The sequence below is a fragment of the Polypterus senegalus genome, chromosome 4 (genome assembly GCF_016835505.1).
Source record: "Polypterus senegalus isolate Bchr_013 chromosome 4, ASM1683550v1, whole genome shotgun sequence".
In the NCBI taxonomy this organism is placed as follows: domain Eukaryota; kingdom Metazoa; phylum Chordata; class Cladistia; order Polypteriformes; family Polypteridae; genus Polypterus; species Polypterus senegalus.
In genome coordinates, this window is record NC_053157.1 from 163,676,592 (window position 1) to 163,693,519 (window position 16,928).

At 40.0% G+C, this 16,928-nt stretch overlaps 1 protein-coding gene across 1 annotated transcript in view; it reads right to left on the bottom strand.

Annotated features, from left to right (window-relative positions):
- LOC120527780 (leucine-rich repeat LGI family member 2-like) overlaps positions 1-11,693 on the bottom strand; it is a 75,271-nt gene extending 63,578 nt beyond the window's left edge. The window contains exons 1-2 of the mRNA XM_039751594.1: positions 10,274-11,693; positions 9,807-9,878 (exon numbers count right to left, since the gene is read on the bottom strand). Of these exons, the coding sequence (XP_039607528.1) occupies positions 9,807-9,878; positions 10,274-10,527 (326 nt within the window). The 5' untranslated portion in view covers positions 10,528-11,693. The remainder of the gene's footprint in view (positions 1-9,806; positions 9,879-10,273) is intronic.
- Positions 11,694-16,928: the final 5,235 nt, after the last annotated feature.

Genomic DNA, 16,928 nt, shown 5'->3' on the forward strand with positions numbered 1-16,928 from the left:
TTTCTAGGCAACAGATTGTATTGTGCATAGTGCAGACAGTGCAGGGGCTGCTGAGGAGACCAAAATAAACATTTCTTTGTTTTCCAGTCCAGTCTGGACAAATCTCTCTATTATAATAAAGAAATCTTGGGTCAAGACGTCCCGTGAGAGAAACTTTAACATCCTGTGAGACAAGGCAGTGATACAAAAGGACAGTTGCTGTACAGGCTTTTAAATGATCGACACGCAGTGCGACAAGCAGAACACGCAGCTCTGCAGCAGCAGCAAGCCAGCAGCTGATCCATCCGCATCTCCTTAGCGTGCGTTCAGCCCACCCCCTTCACAATACAAGTGGCAGAGATGCAAAGTGGCTGGCGCGTAGTGCGGCCTGGGGAAGAGCGAAGCAAACAGGGGGCAAAGCCCCCTAGTTGTTCTAAACAGAATAAAGATATGAATCTCTACATGGGACTGGAGCAATGCACCCTGACCACTAGAGGGCGCCCTAGGCAATGCCCAGAAACAGCCCTGGGACGGGTTTAATAACAGCACCAAGCCCGTGATCTTTTGGACAATCTCAGCAAGACCCCAATTTTAACAAATTTCAGTGTTTTAACCAATATTAATAACTAGATGGGGAACTCATTTCTATTCCTTTTTTCTTCCTTTTTTCCTTTCATAGGGTAATATTGAGACTGACTTTACACTAGTATTGGTCATTTTGTATTAATAGACATTTTTTCAATGGCCAATTATTGGGTGCTATTCATTTGGGTATCCTTTCACAAATGTTATGTTTAAGAAAATTGAACAATTAGTCACAGACCTTCCAGCACTGACAACCATCAATCGATGCCATTTTTATTGCTCTTGAACTGCGTGTCTGCTGTGCATAAAAGCTACTGAGCCACCAGAAGCCTCTTTGTGCTCTGTTTTTCACTCCACTGTAAATAACCCATATTTCATGGAGTCAACACATGTAAGTGAATTATTTTATTGCTACAACATTTGAATATAACACATTACTACCAAACTAATAAACAAAAGTGTAATAACTAATGAATGAATGAAGTAAATTAAATATGAAATGCTCCAAGTTTTATATCAGTTAACTTAGTCACTAAACATACTGTGCATCCATAAATTGTTCATATATTACACAATTCTGTTTAATTTTAGGATAAGACTGTGATGCAGGATTGCTATATACAAAGAAAATTATGAAAAGTGAGAACTGAAATTACTTGCAGATCAATACACTTAGCTTGTAAATTACTTGCAGATCTTTTGTATTTCCATTAAAAATATAGATATTTCTTTAATAGAAAATGTGTAGCACCAGTATGTTGTAAGTGACTTATGGGATTGTCCAGAAGGAAAGGTGGACCCTTGCATGGAAGTCAATCCAGAATGATGGGAGGATCCAGGAAGTTAGTCCGTTCAGAGTATATACTCCCTCGACACACTAGAGGGACAACATCCACGTGTCACTGATCCCATTTTTCAGACCATGGGGCATGCTGGGAATCTTATTCCCATTGGCCAGCCCTGCTGAGTGTCGTGGCTGCCGCCAGGGTGAGCTACAGGGATTGACCATCCCTACTTTATGATACTTCTGCCTGGCTCGGAAATACAGTAACTCCTCTGGACTTTGACCAACCACTGGAAGTACTTCCAGGGTCTGACGCAAATGGAGCTCTCCGCCTTAACTTAGAAAGTCAGAGTCAGTAGGCAACACTTGTGAGGAGGAAGAAGAGTTGGAAGGAAGAGAAGAAAGATGAAGGATACACCGTCTATCATATCTACAGTGCTGTGTTAGGTACCTGAACAAAATAAAGACCATTATAGTTGAACCCGTGGTTGTCGTGTCAGTTGTGTACAGGGTCTGGGGCTCAGTTATGCTCCTATTGTTCACAATGTATATGATTGTGCATCATATATGAGATAAAGAAAGTTTCAATGAATGTACTGATGCTGTTCAGGCATTAAAAGTAATTTTTTTTAGAACAGTTACAGACAGCATTAGGTTAAGTTAAGGTTAGTGAAAAGTGCCATGTCTGTGTAATAAGAGATATTAGAAGGAAGCGATACTATCCAAGTATCGAATTGTACATTTACTGTAAGTGTATAGTATTACCATCTATGATGTACATTAAAATATATGAGTATGTTATTAACGAACTCATACTTTCTAATACTGCAGGGGCTCCAAGAGACACTGGGTTACAGATTCCAGCTCAGTCATTGTTTGAAGTGGATTTTTCATCTTCTCCGTGTATCTGTGTCTTTTTCTCCAGGTTCGCTTGTTTCCCAACAACTTGAGCAAGCTTGAGTCTACGCAGTAATGGCTGGAGTCACATTCATGGTTGGTTCCTGCCTTACACTTGGTGTTGCTAGTATAGGCTTCAGTTTCACATAAAGCACAAATCAGATTAAGCAGGTTTAGGCAATAGCTGGATGGATGGATGATTGCAGCAAATGAGTGGATTTATAACTGTCAATATTTGCAATAGTTTCTGTCTTGGGAAGCTCCTATATATTTTTCTCATGCACTTTCAACTGTTACTTCTCCACACTGAAATGAACCATTTTGGATGGACACATAGTCAAGATGCCGCCTAGCAACATTTTCAGCTGGCCATATGAAGCACATTTATCAAGGATAGTGTGGCCTGGTTTGTCTAGCTCAGCCTGTTACCACCATTTGCCTCAACAGGATAAGCAGCAGGGCAATATTAAGGTATGGCCACAATAGGCACTGACCAGGAGCCCCAGGAGCATACAGTAGGCACAATGTTTCTTATGCCTACTGTATGTATGATGTATGTTTCTGTTTTGTTATCAAAACGGGGCCCCAGTACACTACTTTGCCCAGAGGCCTGTGATATTGTTAAGGTGGCCCTGAAGCAGTTATGTGAAGTGAAGTGTTGCTCTCATGTTCCATGTGTGTCTATTGATGGCCTATTTGCATGTGCTTAACTGCTAATGATATGAAAACAACGCATAAGAAAGTGTTTAAAACTTTATAACGGACTCTCTGAATATAAAATACTACTGTGCTACCTCACAGATTGCCTGTCAACTCTTACTTTGCACAGACTCTTGTGCACACAAAATCCATAGTTTTATTATCAAAATTAACACTAGACACTTTGAGGTCTTCATAGATGCTTCACTGCTAAATATTACTTCTTACAACTATGACAAAATATTACGACTTCTTTAACAGGTTTGACCTCCCTAACCCACTCTCACCTCAGACTGCATCCTCCACCCATCCTTCTGCTGATACCAGCATAGGAGAGAGTCCCCCCCACCCACAATTACAGCAGCCCAGGTAAGCAGAGAGCTGAGGAGACTTCGTGCCAGCAAAGCAGTTGGCCCAGATGGAGTATCGCCACGACTGCAGAAGGCCTGTGCACTGGAGCTGGGGAGTCCTCTACAGCACACCTTCAACTTGAGCCTGGAACAGGGGAGAGTCCCGAGGCTTTGGAAAACATCTTGCATCACCTCACGTCCTGGTGAGCTGAATGACTGCAGGCCTGTCGCCCTAACATCACATGTGATGAAGACCATGGAGCAGCTGCTGCTTCACCACCTGAAGCCACAGGTCTGCCACGCCCTCAACCCTCTGCAGTTCACATACCAGGAGAAGGTGGGAGTGGAGGATGCCATCATCTATATGCTACACCAGGGGTTCTCAAGTGGCTGCAGGTTTTTGTTCCAACCAGATTCCTAATAAGTGACAACACCTGATAGCACTCATCTCATTTAATTAGATGGTATTATCTTTTATTCTACATTCAGAAAAGCACAGCAGTATGATTTTTACATTTATAAGAAACTTTCTGTTTTTGCTATAGATTTAAATGCGTAACTCTCTTTTTATTATATTTTTCCCTTTCTCTGTGCAGTTTGCTCCCTTCATTGAATCTTAGTAATGACAATTAAAAACAAGCAGATTAGAAACCCAAGCAAACAACACTCAATCGTGAAAGGCCGCAACTATTTTAGCGTCAGCCCCACAAAGTAGTAAATAACGGATTAATTAAACAATTAGAACACCTAGAAAAGTAGAATGACAATCAAGATGAAAATACTGTTAAAAAGAAAACAATACATATAATTGCTTAGTACATTTTAATACTTTTTTTTTTTTTTAACCAGACTTAGTTTTCTAATTTCTATATTTTTTCCCAAAACAGGGAATCTGGGAAACAACAATTCACTTAATTAGCCCAGGAGTCCAATTAAAAACAGAGGCTGGTTGGAACAAAAACCTGCAGCCACAGGGGGTCCCCAGGACCGAGTTTGAGAACCCCTGTGCTACACCGATCCCTCTCCCACTTGGACAGAGGCAGTGGTGCAGTAAGAATTATGTTTCTGGACCTCTCTAGCGCCTTCAACACCATCCAACCTCTGCTCCTTAGGGACAAGCTGACAGGGATGGGAGTAGATTCATACCTAGTGGCATGGATCATGGACTATCTTACAGACAGACCTGTATGTGCGTCTCGGGAACCGCAGGTCTGACATTGTAGTCAGCAGGACAGGAGCGCCGCAGGGGACTTTGCTTTCTCCAGTCCTGTTCAGCCTATATACATCGGACTTCCAATACAACTGAGCTGCCATGTGCAAAAGTTTGCTGACGACACCGCTATCGTGGGCTGCATCAGGAGTGGGCAGGAGGAGGAGTATAGGAACCTAATCAAGGACTTTGTTAAATGGTGCGACTCAAACCACCTGCAACTGAATACCAGCAAAACCATGGAGCTGATGGTGGATTTTAGGAGACCCAGGACCCTCCTGGACCCCATGGTCATCAGAGGTGACTGTGTGCAGAGGGTACAGACCTATAAATACCTGGGAGTGCAGCTGGATGATAAACTGGACTGGACTGTCAATACTGATGCTCTGTGCAAGAGAGGACAGAGCCGACTATACTTTCTTAGAGGCTGGTATGCAATAGGATGCTATAGACGTTCTATCAGGCGGTTGTGGCAAGCGCTCTCTTTTACGCGGTGGTGTGCTGGGGAGGCAGCATAAAGAAGAGGGACGCCTCACGCCTGGACAAACTGGTGAGGAAGGCAGGCTCTATTGTAGGCATGGAGCTGAACAGTTTGACATTTGTGATGGAGCGACAGAAGCTGAGCAGGCTCCTGTCAATCATGGAGAATCCAATGCATCCACTAAACAGTATCATCACCAGTCAGAGGAGCAGCTTCAGCAACAGACTGCTGTCACTGTCCTGCTCCACTGACAGACTGAGGAGATCGATCCTCCCCCACACTAGCGACTCTTCAATTCACCTAGGGGTAAATATTAACACTACACAAGATTATAGACTTTAATACCTGTCTTGCACTCTCTCTTTGCATTTTTTAACTTGCATTGTGTTTTTATCACTCTTCAATTTATATTGTTTTTATCAGTATGCAGCTGCTGGAGTATGTGAATTTCCCTTTTAATAAAGTATCAATCTATTACCCTGAGAAATAACAGGAACCATGTACCTGATGTTTATTCTGGGTGTGCTTTTACTAAGGTCAGTGCAATTCCTTTAAATCTGATAGATAGATGAGATGCGTGGGGACCTAATCCATGTCTTCAATAAAGTAGATCCAGCAGAATTCTTTAGATTTAACAGTTGAGTCACACACTCAAGGACACCAATGCAAATTAAGGGGAAATGCATTTAGGACTGAAGCAAAAAAGCCCTTCTTTACATAAAGAACTGTGGGAATCATCTGGACCAAACTGCCAATACATGTTGTTGAAGGTGAAACTTTGACAAACTTCAAGAAGTATCTGGATGAGATCTGGGGATATTTTAGCTGTTAGATAAATAAACAAGCTGAATGGCCTGAAAGGTTTCCTCTCGATCGTTAAATTTCTTATGGAAAACTTAAGAGAGGATGCCATAAATGGAGAAGAATTAAATTCACAATCCACTGCAAAATATTGACGGCTTACATTAACAAATATAATATCTTATTTGGATGTGAGAGAAGCTCCTATTTCTTCAAAATAATGAATAATAGTGCAAGAAAATCAAAAATCTTATTCACAACCACTGATCTTGTTTCGCACCCAGCCAATCTGCTCAATGGCCTCTTAAAACTTCAGGGGCTAAAAGTAAGGCTTTCTCAGCATTCTTTTCAGAGATAGTATCTAACTTAAGATGTAGTACGCCATAGATGTCAAGCACAAACCTAGCAGAGCTTCAACACAGTTCTACAATTACTAAAATAAGCCAAACTGATTTTGTAGAGTAATTACTTAGTTATCATCGTCCAGTCCCTAAAGGCTTTTTCAAAGACTTCTCTGATTGTTCATTGGACATTATGGCAAACTTTTCTTGACTTTATAAAAACTACTGTAGTTAAGCCAGTACTTGCTGTTTCTGCCTTGGACAGTTTAGCCCTATCTCTAACCTGTCTATTTCAAATAAAATTTTAGACAAAGTAGTTTTTCAACAATTAAATGAATACAATTTTTATTCTGGATACTTTTCAGTCAGGTTCCAGACCAAATCATAGTGCAGAAACTGTCTTTATTGATTAAAGTAATGCAGATTCAAATAATACAGTATAAAAGCTCTTGTTCTATTAGACCTGAGTGCAGCGTTTGCTATGATTGATCACAGCGTTCTTACTGACCGCCTCAGACAACAGGTTGGGCTTTCTGGTAGTGCCTTCAGTTGGTTAATAGCAGGAAGAAAATTCTTTGTCATTTGTGATGATGACATGCCAGAGAACTGTGATGTTATAAATGGGGTGCCACGTTGATCTGTTTTGGGCCTCTTATTATTCTGAATGTAAATGCACCCGTTAGGCCTATTTCATTTCAAAACATAACGTCAGCCATGCAGACAACACACAGATTTATTTGTCGAAAGCACCAAATGACTCTGAAGTTCTCAAACCTTTGATCAATGTCTGACCAGCATCAGTGAATGGATGAACAATAATTTCCTTAAACTTAACAAGGAAAAAACAGAATTTTTAATTATTGGCAGTGACGACCTTAGAAATAAAGTAGGCCATCTGGCTTTACAAATAAAGAAGTAAAGAATCTCATGATCATTTTAAATTTAAGTTAAATTTCAAATCACACATCAGGCGTATCACTTAGACTGCATTCTTTCACTTAAGAAACATTGCACAAGTTAGATCTTTTATATCACTGCAAGATGCTGAAATGTTAATCCATGTTTTTGTCTTTGCACTCACATCAGGATTTCCAAAAACAAAAAGAGACAAATCAGCTGCAATTAGTCCAAAATGCAGCACCAACAGTCTTAACTGTTTTGGGGCGAATGTCGACTTTTGTCGACACAAGTGGCTGAGGGCAGATTTTGACTCTGGGTAGAGGGAGATAATCAGCTGTAAACGTCGACAAGAGTCACTATTTCGTTATAGGTAGACCCTCTTTGCTTGGAGGAATGTTAGATTCGTTGACTTGAATCCCTGCGTGTGCATGAGTAGCATAGAGTAAACAGTATCTAGAATGGCATCGACATCTGGCGAGAGAGTGAAGCGAAAGCGTAAAGAAAAATACTCGTTGATGACATTTTGAGTATATTTCATTATTTTGAATTGGATTCTTGTCTTGTCGGACTCTGATTTTGGTGCAAGTGATCTGGAGATCAAAATCTAAAATGCAAGTGAGGTAATGGTGTCAGCCGACGGGTCCTCAGCTGATCCGTCATCACTACTCCTACTTCTGCAACTGCTGCGGCAGCCAGGGACCTCTAACATGTGGCTACAGGGCATTGCATGCATCAACAGATGTTTTATGTGGATTTATGTGAGAAACCTTTGCTTTGTGTGCTTTTTCAGAAAACAGCAAGACAGCAGCTCACCACTTACTACTCCCGCCCCACAGAACTGCCACTGCAGCAGTCAGAGACCTCTAACACGCACTGACAGCACACTTCATGCAGAAGCAAACATCTTATGTTGATCTAAGGGAGAAACTAGACTGAGACTTTTAGAAAAATATTCAGCCCTGGGAGAAAAGGAAAAGAAAAACAGCCTTAAAAGAGTTAACTAAAAAATAAAATCAGAGCTTATCACACCAGCCTTAGCATCACTGCACTGGCTACCAGTGTCCTTTAGGATTTATTTTTAAATATTTTTTTATCTGTATGTAAGACCATAAATAATCTAGTGCCTTCTTACATTTTAGACTACTTACTCCCTAACATTCCTAACTGTAATCTTAGATCCTCTAACATCAGCTTGCTTTGTGTTTAGAAAGTAAAGCATATTAGGAACTGGTGAGGTGACTTTCTAAGCAGCAAACACCTGGAATACATTAACAATACAGATCAGTACAGTTGAACACTTTAAAAAAAAAACACTCCTAAAACACCCCTCAAGAGTCTGGCACTGGTTTCCTCCTGATCACTTCAATTACTTCCATCACTAGCTTTCCTTCATACTGAGGGGAGGATCATATTGGTTATTTTCATTAAATGGAATTCTATTTGGGCGCCCTGTGTTGGCTGGGATTGGCTCCAGCAGACCCCCGTGACCCTGTAGTTAGGATATAGCGGGTTGGATGATGGATGGATGTTTGGATGGATGGAACTGTATTTGCCGCTTTACAGGCTGGTCACAAATCACTGATCTTATGTGTTTTCTTCTTTTTTGCGGTATTCTGCGCCATGTGCCTCTACACCCTGCCCTAAGTAAGCCTCAGCCGCATGAAATGGTGGGCAGATGAAGACAAAGAGCTTCACTAGAGTAGTCGTGGGGACTGGAAAGTCTTTTGGCCTTGGAACCCTGCAGATTTTCTTCTTTTATTTAAAAAAAAAAGTTCTGTCCCTTAAGCACATTGGACTTATCCTTAGAAACTTAAAAATGAAATAAGGACTATACTTTGACTGTTACCTCTTAAGTAAATGCATATTAATTTGTTCTTATCTAAAATTTGTTATTCTGTTTACCTGTTTTTATTCTGTTTTTTTTTTTTTGTCATCTTATAAAACACTTTGAGCCACCTCCGTTGCATGAAAATGAATGATGGGAATAAATGTTGTGATAATTTCAGAGAAAGAAAGAAAGAAAAAATATTGGAATGATGTGACAACATGTCCATTAGATAAGTCTTTCAATTGACAACATTTGTTCTGTATTAGGCTTAAGAAATAACTCACAGCAAGAGGAGCAGCAAAGCTGTTTTGTGGCAGATGTGAAAAGAAAGTAGTAGACATAGTGTTACATGCAGTGGCAATATTTATTATTCAGCGATGAGTAAACTTCAGTTATGATCCAAGATTACTTTGTCTAAATTGTGAAAAGTCTAGTTTTCATTGAAGTGAAAAATAACATTATCTCAGTGTTTCAAAAACAAATAAATACATCTGCAGCAACCCAAATGACAATTTCCATTGCCACATTCAGAGCTGAACTTGTAAAGCTTCTTAACGACTCCCGTCATAATCTTCTGGGTATCTACTAATAATTACAAACTAAAGGGGAAAAAAAAGTCCTAACCTGAAGAAGAAACTTGAGTTTGGGTAATGCTTAACTAAATAAAGGATGACTTTCTAAAACACTTTAAGTAATGTGTTTACATCAATAATTCTGACAATAGCCACTGTTTGTTGACTCATTTGTTACACACGGCGTATTTATTATATACCTACTCGTTATTCCACCCTGAAGTTGATTACGTGGGCTTAGGAAATGAATTCATTTGATTTTAGCATATTATATGCTGTGCAGCAAATTACCAGGGAATGCCAATTTTAAAACACTAATAAATAAATGCACCATTGTGATTTAATCATTTATAATGGAAATTCTTTCCGTGGCACTTACAGCAGCTGGAGAGATGGCATGTGAGAAAACATGCCCTCTTTGATTTCCGAAAAGGTCCCGTTCACAATACTCCTGAAAAATACGACAACACAAGCAGTGATCTAACATCCTTGCGACACTTAAACAATCTGGTGTGTGGTGTTGGGTGGGGGTTAATGTTATAACTCTATAATTCCAAAACTATAAAGACCGATCGTGGACTCGACACTTCACGCCGCCGTGTAAAGCGGTTGAGCTAACGGACAGATTATCAGCCTCCTGAACCAACACAGTAAATTGACTTCCTGCTTCTCCCAGGCGCCTGAGCCCCCCACCCCACTACACACACGCACAATAAGTAGATTAATATAGTACTCTACCATTAATGGTGCTATAGAAATATGCAAGGTAACAAAGATTCGAGGATCATCTTGTCTGGCAAGCCCGTCTAGCCACGCAAGACTAGCGAGTGCTGCCGCCGTACTCACAGAGAATTGATGTCATTTGGGACGATCCGCGGGACGCTGGAAGATCCGACGCAAATGATAGACTCTTTGGAGCAGGAGCACGAGGAAGGACATCGGAAATTTTTCTTCAGGTAAACTCCAGGCAGATGGTCTACGTAGAGCAAAAAAAGGAATAGAAGCAGCCTGGCAGCCGGCAGCATTGTGCTTGGCAGCGCGTCCACGTCTGTGCAAACGAAACCGCCTGGCGCAAAACAATCCTTTACTCGCTGCACCATGAAATGCTGCACTGAACTCCTGACATCAGCATTTTAACTGCAGCCCTTTTGGCAGATGAATTATTTATTTAACATTCTTCTCGGAGGGATTCAACAATATTTCTCCAGCGGCCTTTGCCTTGCCCCCTGTTACTCTGAGGGGATCTTACTAAGAGGATGTCTAGGCAGTGACCTTGGCTTTTTTTTTTTGTCTCTTAATCGGCGTTTCTTTTCTGACTAGAAATGACAATCGAGACACCTTTAGCGTCCTTAAATGAATTTATACGTGCGAATCGCCATTACAAGAAAGAAAACTTGGACCAAGTCCCCTAAATAATGCGTGCATTTGCGTATTCTTGTATTAATCATAATGTTCAAAAGACGCAGTTATCTTGTACCTGAACCGACAGATTTAGACGCCATCATAATTTTTTTTTAGTAGGTCCGCTCCATATGTGGAGTTAAATCCTCCGATCAGCACCACGGACAGCAACTTCAGACGAAATGAAAGACTACTTGGGGAAGCGCCGAATAAAGAAAGAGTGGACTGTAGAAAGAAAGCCCGTTTAACCTTTAATAATATCTCAAGTACTCATTTTAGGATATCTTTAAATGCAGTTATTTAATCTTAAAAATATACACGTCCCATCAATTGCACTGATTGTAATACAGGATAGCATTTTAAAATATCGCAGAGAGAGATTTTAAAATGTCTTGAAATGCCCATCCGAGTAATTTGGAGGTGTCTGAAACACATTTCAGGACAGCTTTAAAGAACTTCCTGTGAAGTTTCTCGTGTTTCCAGTAGACTTCCTGTCATTTTAAGATGTCGTACACAGAATTATTTATATTTATTTTTGTATCTTGAAATGCACAATGATTTTAACATATCTTTAAATGTCTTTGAGATGTTAATATGCCTTCCAGATATATCAAAAACGGTATGCGAGGTATTTCAAGACATTTTTAATCAACTCAATTCAGTTTATCTAATTATATGCACTCTTACTTATAAGCCCAGAGTTTTACATTATAATCAGGAAAATGAGATGCCCCAAGCACAAAACGTAACACATTAACAGAGAAACATTATGCAACATATACAACCATTTACATATGTTTTAAATCTAAATTCCAAATGTCCTCATATTTGATATTTAAAATACATTCTTAGAGACTGCATATGAAATTCGGTTCTTGATATTGTGCAATGGCTCTGCTCCTGATTTATCTGAGACTGTATTTCAAGATACAGTATCTCAAATTCTGCGGTGGGTTGGCACCCTGCCCAGGATTGGTTCCTGCCTTGTGCCCTGTGTTGGCTGGGATTGGCTCCAGCAGACCCCCGTGACCCTGTATTCGGATTCAGCGGGTTGGAAAATGGATGGATGGTATCTCAAATTTAAAGAAACTCATTTTGAGATCTCTTAATGAGCTGAAGATGCCTTATCTGAGATATTTAAAATACAATTTGATTTTGTGAAATGGCTTCAGTATACCTCAAAATATATTTCTGTCCATATTGGTATATCTCAAAATACATATCAACAGATCTAAGAGCGACTTTCTCTTTTTCTATGATGACTGGAACAAATTAAAATAAAGAATACGTTTCCTGTTAAATAAAAAACTTTACAGTAAGGGACTTTAAAATGCATTTGTGGTCAATGTGAGGTGTCTGAAAATCTGAAGTATCCTGAAATGCACTGGAAATTGAATAGATGTTCATTCATGTGAAGCATTAAACTGCATTTAAAATTATATTTATTTAACATTTTGAGATGTCTAAATTTTAATTTTTCTTGCAGTGGTGTGTACTGTTTAATGCAGAATTCTCCTAATACAAGGTGAAATGTTTCACTTTTACAGAATTCTTAATGCTGAGAATTTTAGATTATTTTCTCATTATTTATTACAACATACAGTATGCCTGCAACCTTTTGTTTGTGGTTTTCAAGGAAGTGTTCTTATTTATTCAGATGCTTTTCGCTTAATCAAGCTCATCTAAGTAGCTTGGTATCACCAGATTCAGTTGGAAAATGAGTCTGGCATGTAATGTACCAGGACAGTCCAAAATAGTAATAATACAAATCCGTTTATTTTGTGTGACCACTTTCCTTTATTCAAGGTATCCTTCAACTGGGGAAAATGCAAAGGCTATTGGAGTACACTAATTTATGACAAAAATCAGCAATACTGCTGTTATTAATGACCATTGAAAGATAAACCAGTAATCAATGTACTACTGTGGTCCGTGAGTCCATTTGCTTTACCAAATTACTGAGGGCACATATACAGTATCTCACAAGTGAGTACACCCGTCACATTTTTGTAAATATTTTATTATATCTTTTCATGGGAGAACACTGAAGATATGACACTTTGATACAATGTGTGTCCAGCTTGTATAACAGTGTAAATTTGTTGTCCCCTCAAAATAACTCAACACACAGCCATTACTGTCTAAACTGCTGGCAACAAAAGCGAGTACATCCCTAAGTGAAAAATGTCCAAATTGTGCCCAGAGTGTCAATATTTTGTGTGGCCACCATTATTTTCCAGCACTGCCTTAACTCTCTTGGGCATGCCACTGGAATCCTCTTCCACTCCTCCATGACGACATCACGGAGCTGGTGGATGTTAGAGACCTTGTGCTCCTCCACCTTCCGTTTGAGGATGCCCCACAAATTCTTAATAGAGTTTAGGTCAGGAGACATGCTTGGTCAGTCAAGCACCTTTACCCTCAGGTGTGTTTGAGGTCGTTATCATGTTGAAATACTGCCCTGCAGCCCAGGGGATCATGGTCTGCTTCAGTATGTCACAGTACATGTTGGCATTCATGGTTCCCTCAATGAACTGTAGCTCCCCAGTAGCCGGCAGCACTCATGCAGCCCCAAACCATGACACTCCCACCACCATGCTTGACTGTAGGCTAGACACACTTGTCTTTGTACTCCTCACTTGGTTGCCGCCTCACACGCTTGACACCATCTGAACCAAAGAATAATTATCTTGGTCTCATCAGACCACAGGACATGGTTCCAGTAATCCATGTCCTTAGTCTGCTTGTCTTCAGCAAACTGTTTGTGGGCTTTCTTGTGCATCATCTTCAGAAGAGGCTTCCTTTTGGGACGACAGCCATGCAGACCAATTTGATGCAGTGTGCGGCGTATGGTCTGAGCACTGACAGGCTGACCACCCACCACTTCAACCTCTGCAGCAATGCTGGCAGCACTCATACGTCTATTTTCAAAGACAACCTCTGGATATGACGCTGAGCACATGCACTCAACTTCTTTGGTCAACCATGGCGAGGCCTGTTCTAAGTGGAACCTGTCCTGTTAAACCGCTGTACAGGTATGGTCTTTGCCACCGTGCTACAGCTCAGTTTCAGGGTGTTGGCAATCTTCTTATAGCTGAGGGCATCTTTATGTAGAGCAACAATTCCTTTTTTTTCAGATCCTCAGAGAGTTCTTTGCCATGAGGTGCCATGTTGAACTTCCAGTGACCAGTATGAGAGAGTGTGAGAGCGATAACACCAAATTTAACACACCTGCTCCCCATTCACATCTGAGCCCTTGTAACACTAACGAGTCACATGACATCGGGGAGGGAAAATGGCTAATTGGGCACTATTTGGACAAGTTTTGCTTAGGGGTGTTACTCACTTTTGTTGCCAGCGGTTTAGACATTTACGGCTGTGTGTTGAGTTATTTTGAGGTGACAGCAAATTTACACTGTTATACAAGCTGGACACTTGACTACTTTACATTGCATCAAAGTGTCATACCTTCAGTGTTGTCCCATGAAAAGATATGATAAAATATTTACAAAAATGTGACGGGTGTACTCACTTGTGAGATACAGTGGAACCTCGGTTCACGACCATAATTCGTTCCAAAACTCTGGTCGTAAAATGATTTGGTCGTGAACCAAAGCAATTTCCACCATAGGATTGTATGTAAATAAAATTAATCCGTTCCAGACCGTATGAACTGTATGTAAATATATATTTTTTAGTTTTTAAGCACAAATATAGTTAATTATACCATAGAATGCACAGCGTAATAGTAAACTAAATGTAAAAACATTGAATAACACTAAGAAAACCTTGAACAACAGAGAAAACTAACACAGCAAGAGTTCGCGCTATAGCCTTACGACCCGCTCGCTTAAAAACACCTTTTTTAATAAGTTTTAAGCACGGGAAAAAAATGAACATTTGAAAAATCCGTAATTTAATAAACCACCAAGAAAAGTAACATTGCCACAATGCACGCTACGAACCGATCGCTGTAAACAGAACTGAAAACAAAAACAAACCTTTTCTACTTATTGCGTCCAGCCGTCCCACTCTCGCTCTCTCTTTCGTGCGTGTGTGTGTGTGCGCCACTCTACCTCTCTCTCTCTTGCTGCACAGGTAATGCACAGTGAGAGACTGAACATGTATAAACCGAAAGGGAAACTGGCTTGTTCGTATACTGAGTGTGTGGTCGTGTGAACTGAAGCAAAGGTTTGGTGAACTTTTTGGTCGTAAACCGAGTTGTACGTGTACCGAGACGTTCGTGAACCGAGGTTCCACTGTACTGTAATGTATTACTCACTAGTTTATAAAATACACGTCAGCTCGGATAGATAGATAGATAGATAGATAGATAGATAGATAGATAGATAGATAGATAGATAGATAGATAGATATTTGTCCCCAGGGGGAAATTTGCCTTTTTACAGAAGCTCATTAAATACATAAATAGACAAATAGTTTTGAAAGCCATAAACAAGAGAGGGTTGCTGTTTTATTGCATTTTATTAATCTGCTCCTCCATTTCCTGTTCATGTGGATGGAGAGACTAAATTTTAATTAGAAAAAGCATGGGTTCATTCATTATAGATCTTCATTCTGGTTCAATACTAAGAGGATGGCTCAGATGCCCACTCTTGGGTGACCTACTAAGGTTTGCTCATCCTTTTTGCGTCAGTTCCTTCTTTGTCATTCTGGGCAGCCCTATTGGATGCATTCAGGGTTGATGCTATGTCATGAATGTTAGTACTTTGTGAATCTTTCTGGGGTTTAACACATTTTTCTATTTTTTTTTTATTGGAGCCTTAATTCACAAATAACTTCACATTTGTTTCAGTTTTGGACTTGTTACTTTATCATCACGTTTAAAAAAAAATATCCCAATGCCAAGTTGTTTTTTACTAGGTGTTGCTATTTTGAGTATTTATAGCTATGATGTGACAGCTCAATGTTAGGGGGCACAGCCTCAGAACTTGCACTACATGACATCATTAGTAGCCAGGACTGCATGCGTATTCTGGTCTAAACTTGTGGATTTTTAAATTGAAAAACCTTTAACAAATGATTATTTGATTCAGCAGTCTTGCAGACTTCTAACTTATTATATACATTTTATATATTGTATTCTGATGCACAGCTCTCAATTGTGTCAATGCTTACGTTTCATCTTGTGGTCCTTTACTGCTGTCCTGTAGTACCTGCCAAATTTTACCTTGTGTAGTACATTTTGAATACAGGGTTGTAAATGAAAGTAAAAGTAAGCGTCTTGTCCTGGTAGGTTCCTAGGGTGATCCTATTTCTCTTTCCACTCTTTATTATGTAGGCCTGAACAGAATGGTCCAAATTCCATTCTCTTACCACACTGTCAGGGTTTAGTGCTACTGTAGTTCAACACTTCCCTCTTTCTTTTACATTCTATGACCTTAGGCACTATGTAAAGTACCAAAACAAGAAGGACAAAAAAGTTATGCATTTATTTATGTATTACAGATAATATACCCAAAATATAAGCAGAATACAAATGTGAGTGCTGGTTAAAGTAATACAACCTGATAATAGGCTACCGTATGGCTCCCTGCCTTATTAGCTGATTGTTCTCTTTTCTGGCTTAGTATTTGTTTCATTGTGGTTCAGCATGGCTCTTGAATGGAATGGCAGGCAGCAGCAGCATGGCCTGTCTGAATATGCCCCCAAGGGAAAGATGGTCCTGTCAGCATTGAAAATGGCATTCTCATTCTGTAGCTCCTGCCATGCCCCCTGAGTCACAGCCCCCTTTCAGCCCAGTCCAGTTTTGGCCTGTTCAAGTCCTACCTGCATTTCCCCAGGCTAGCTGTCCTGGCTAGTACACTCCTGCGTTGGAATTTCAGGTGGGAATACCACCATTCAGAAATCTTATCTGATTAATTGATTCAAACAAAAAATAAAAGTACTACTAAAGACAATCTGTAAAATTTTTATCATGCTAGACATCACCACTTTTTTTTCTCCACACTACAGCAAGCAAAATATTTCCTTTCATCTCCTGTATATTATGTTGCCTTAGTATTTTCACCATAAGCACTGGGGAGGGTTTTATCAGTTTTAGCATGAAGGCAGATATTAAAAAACAGATTTCCATCAA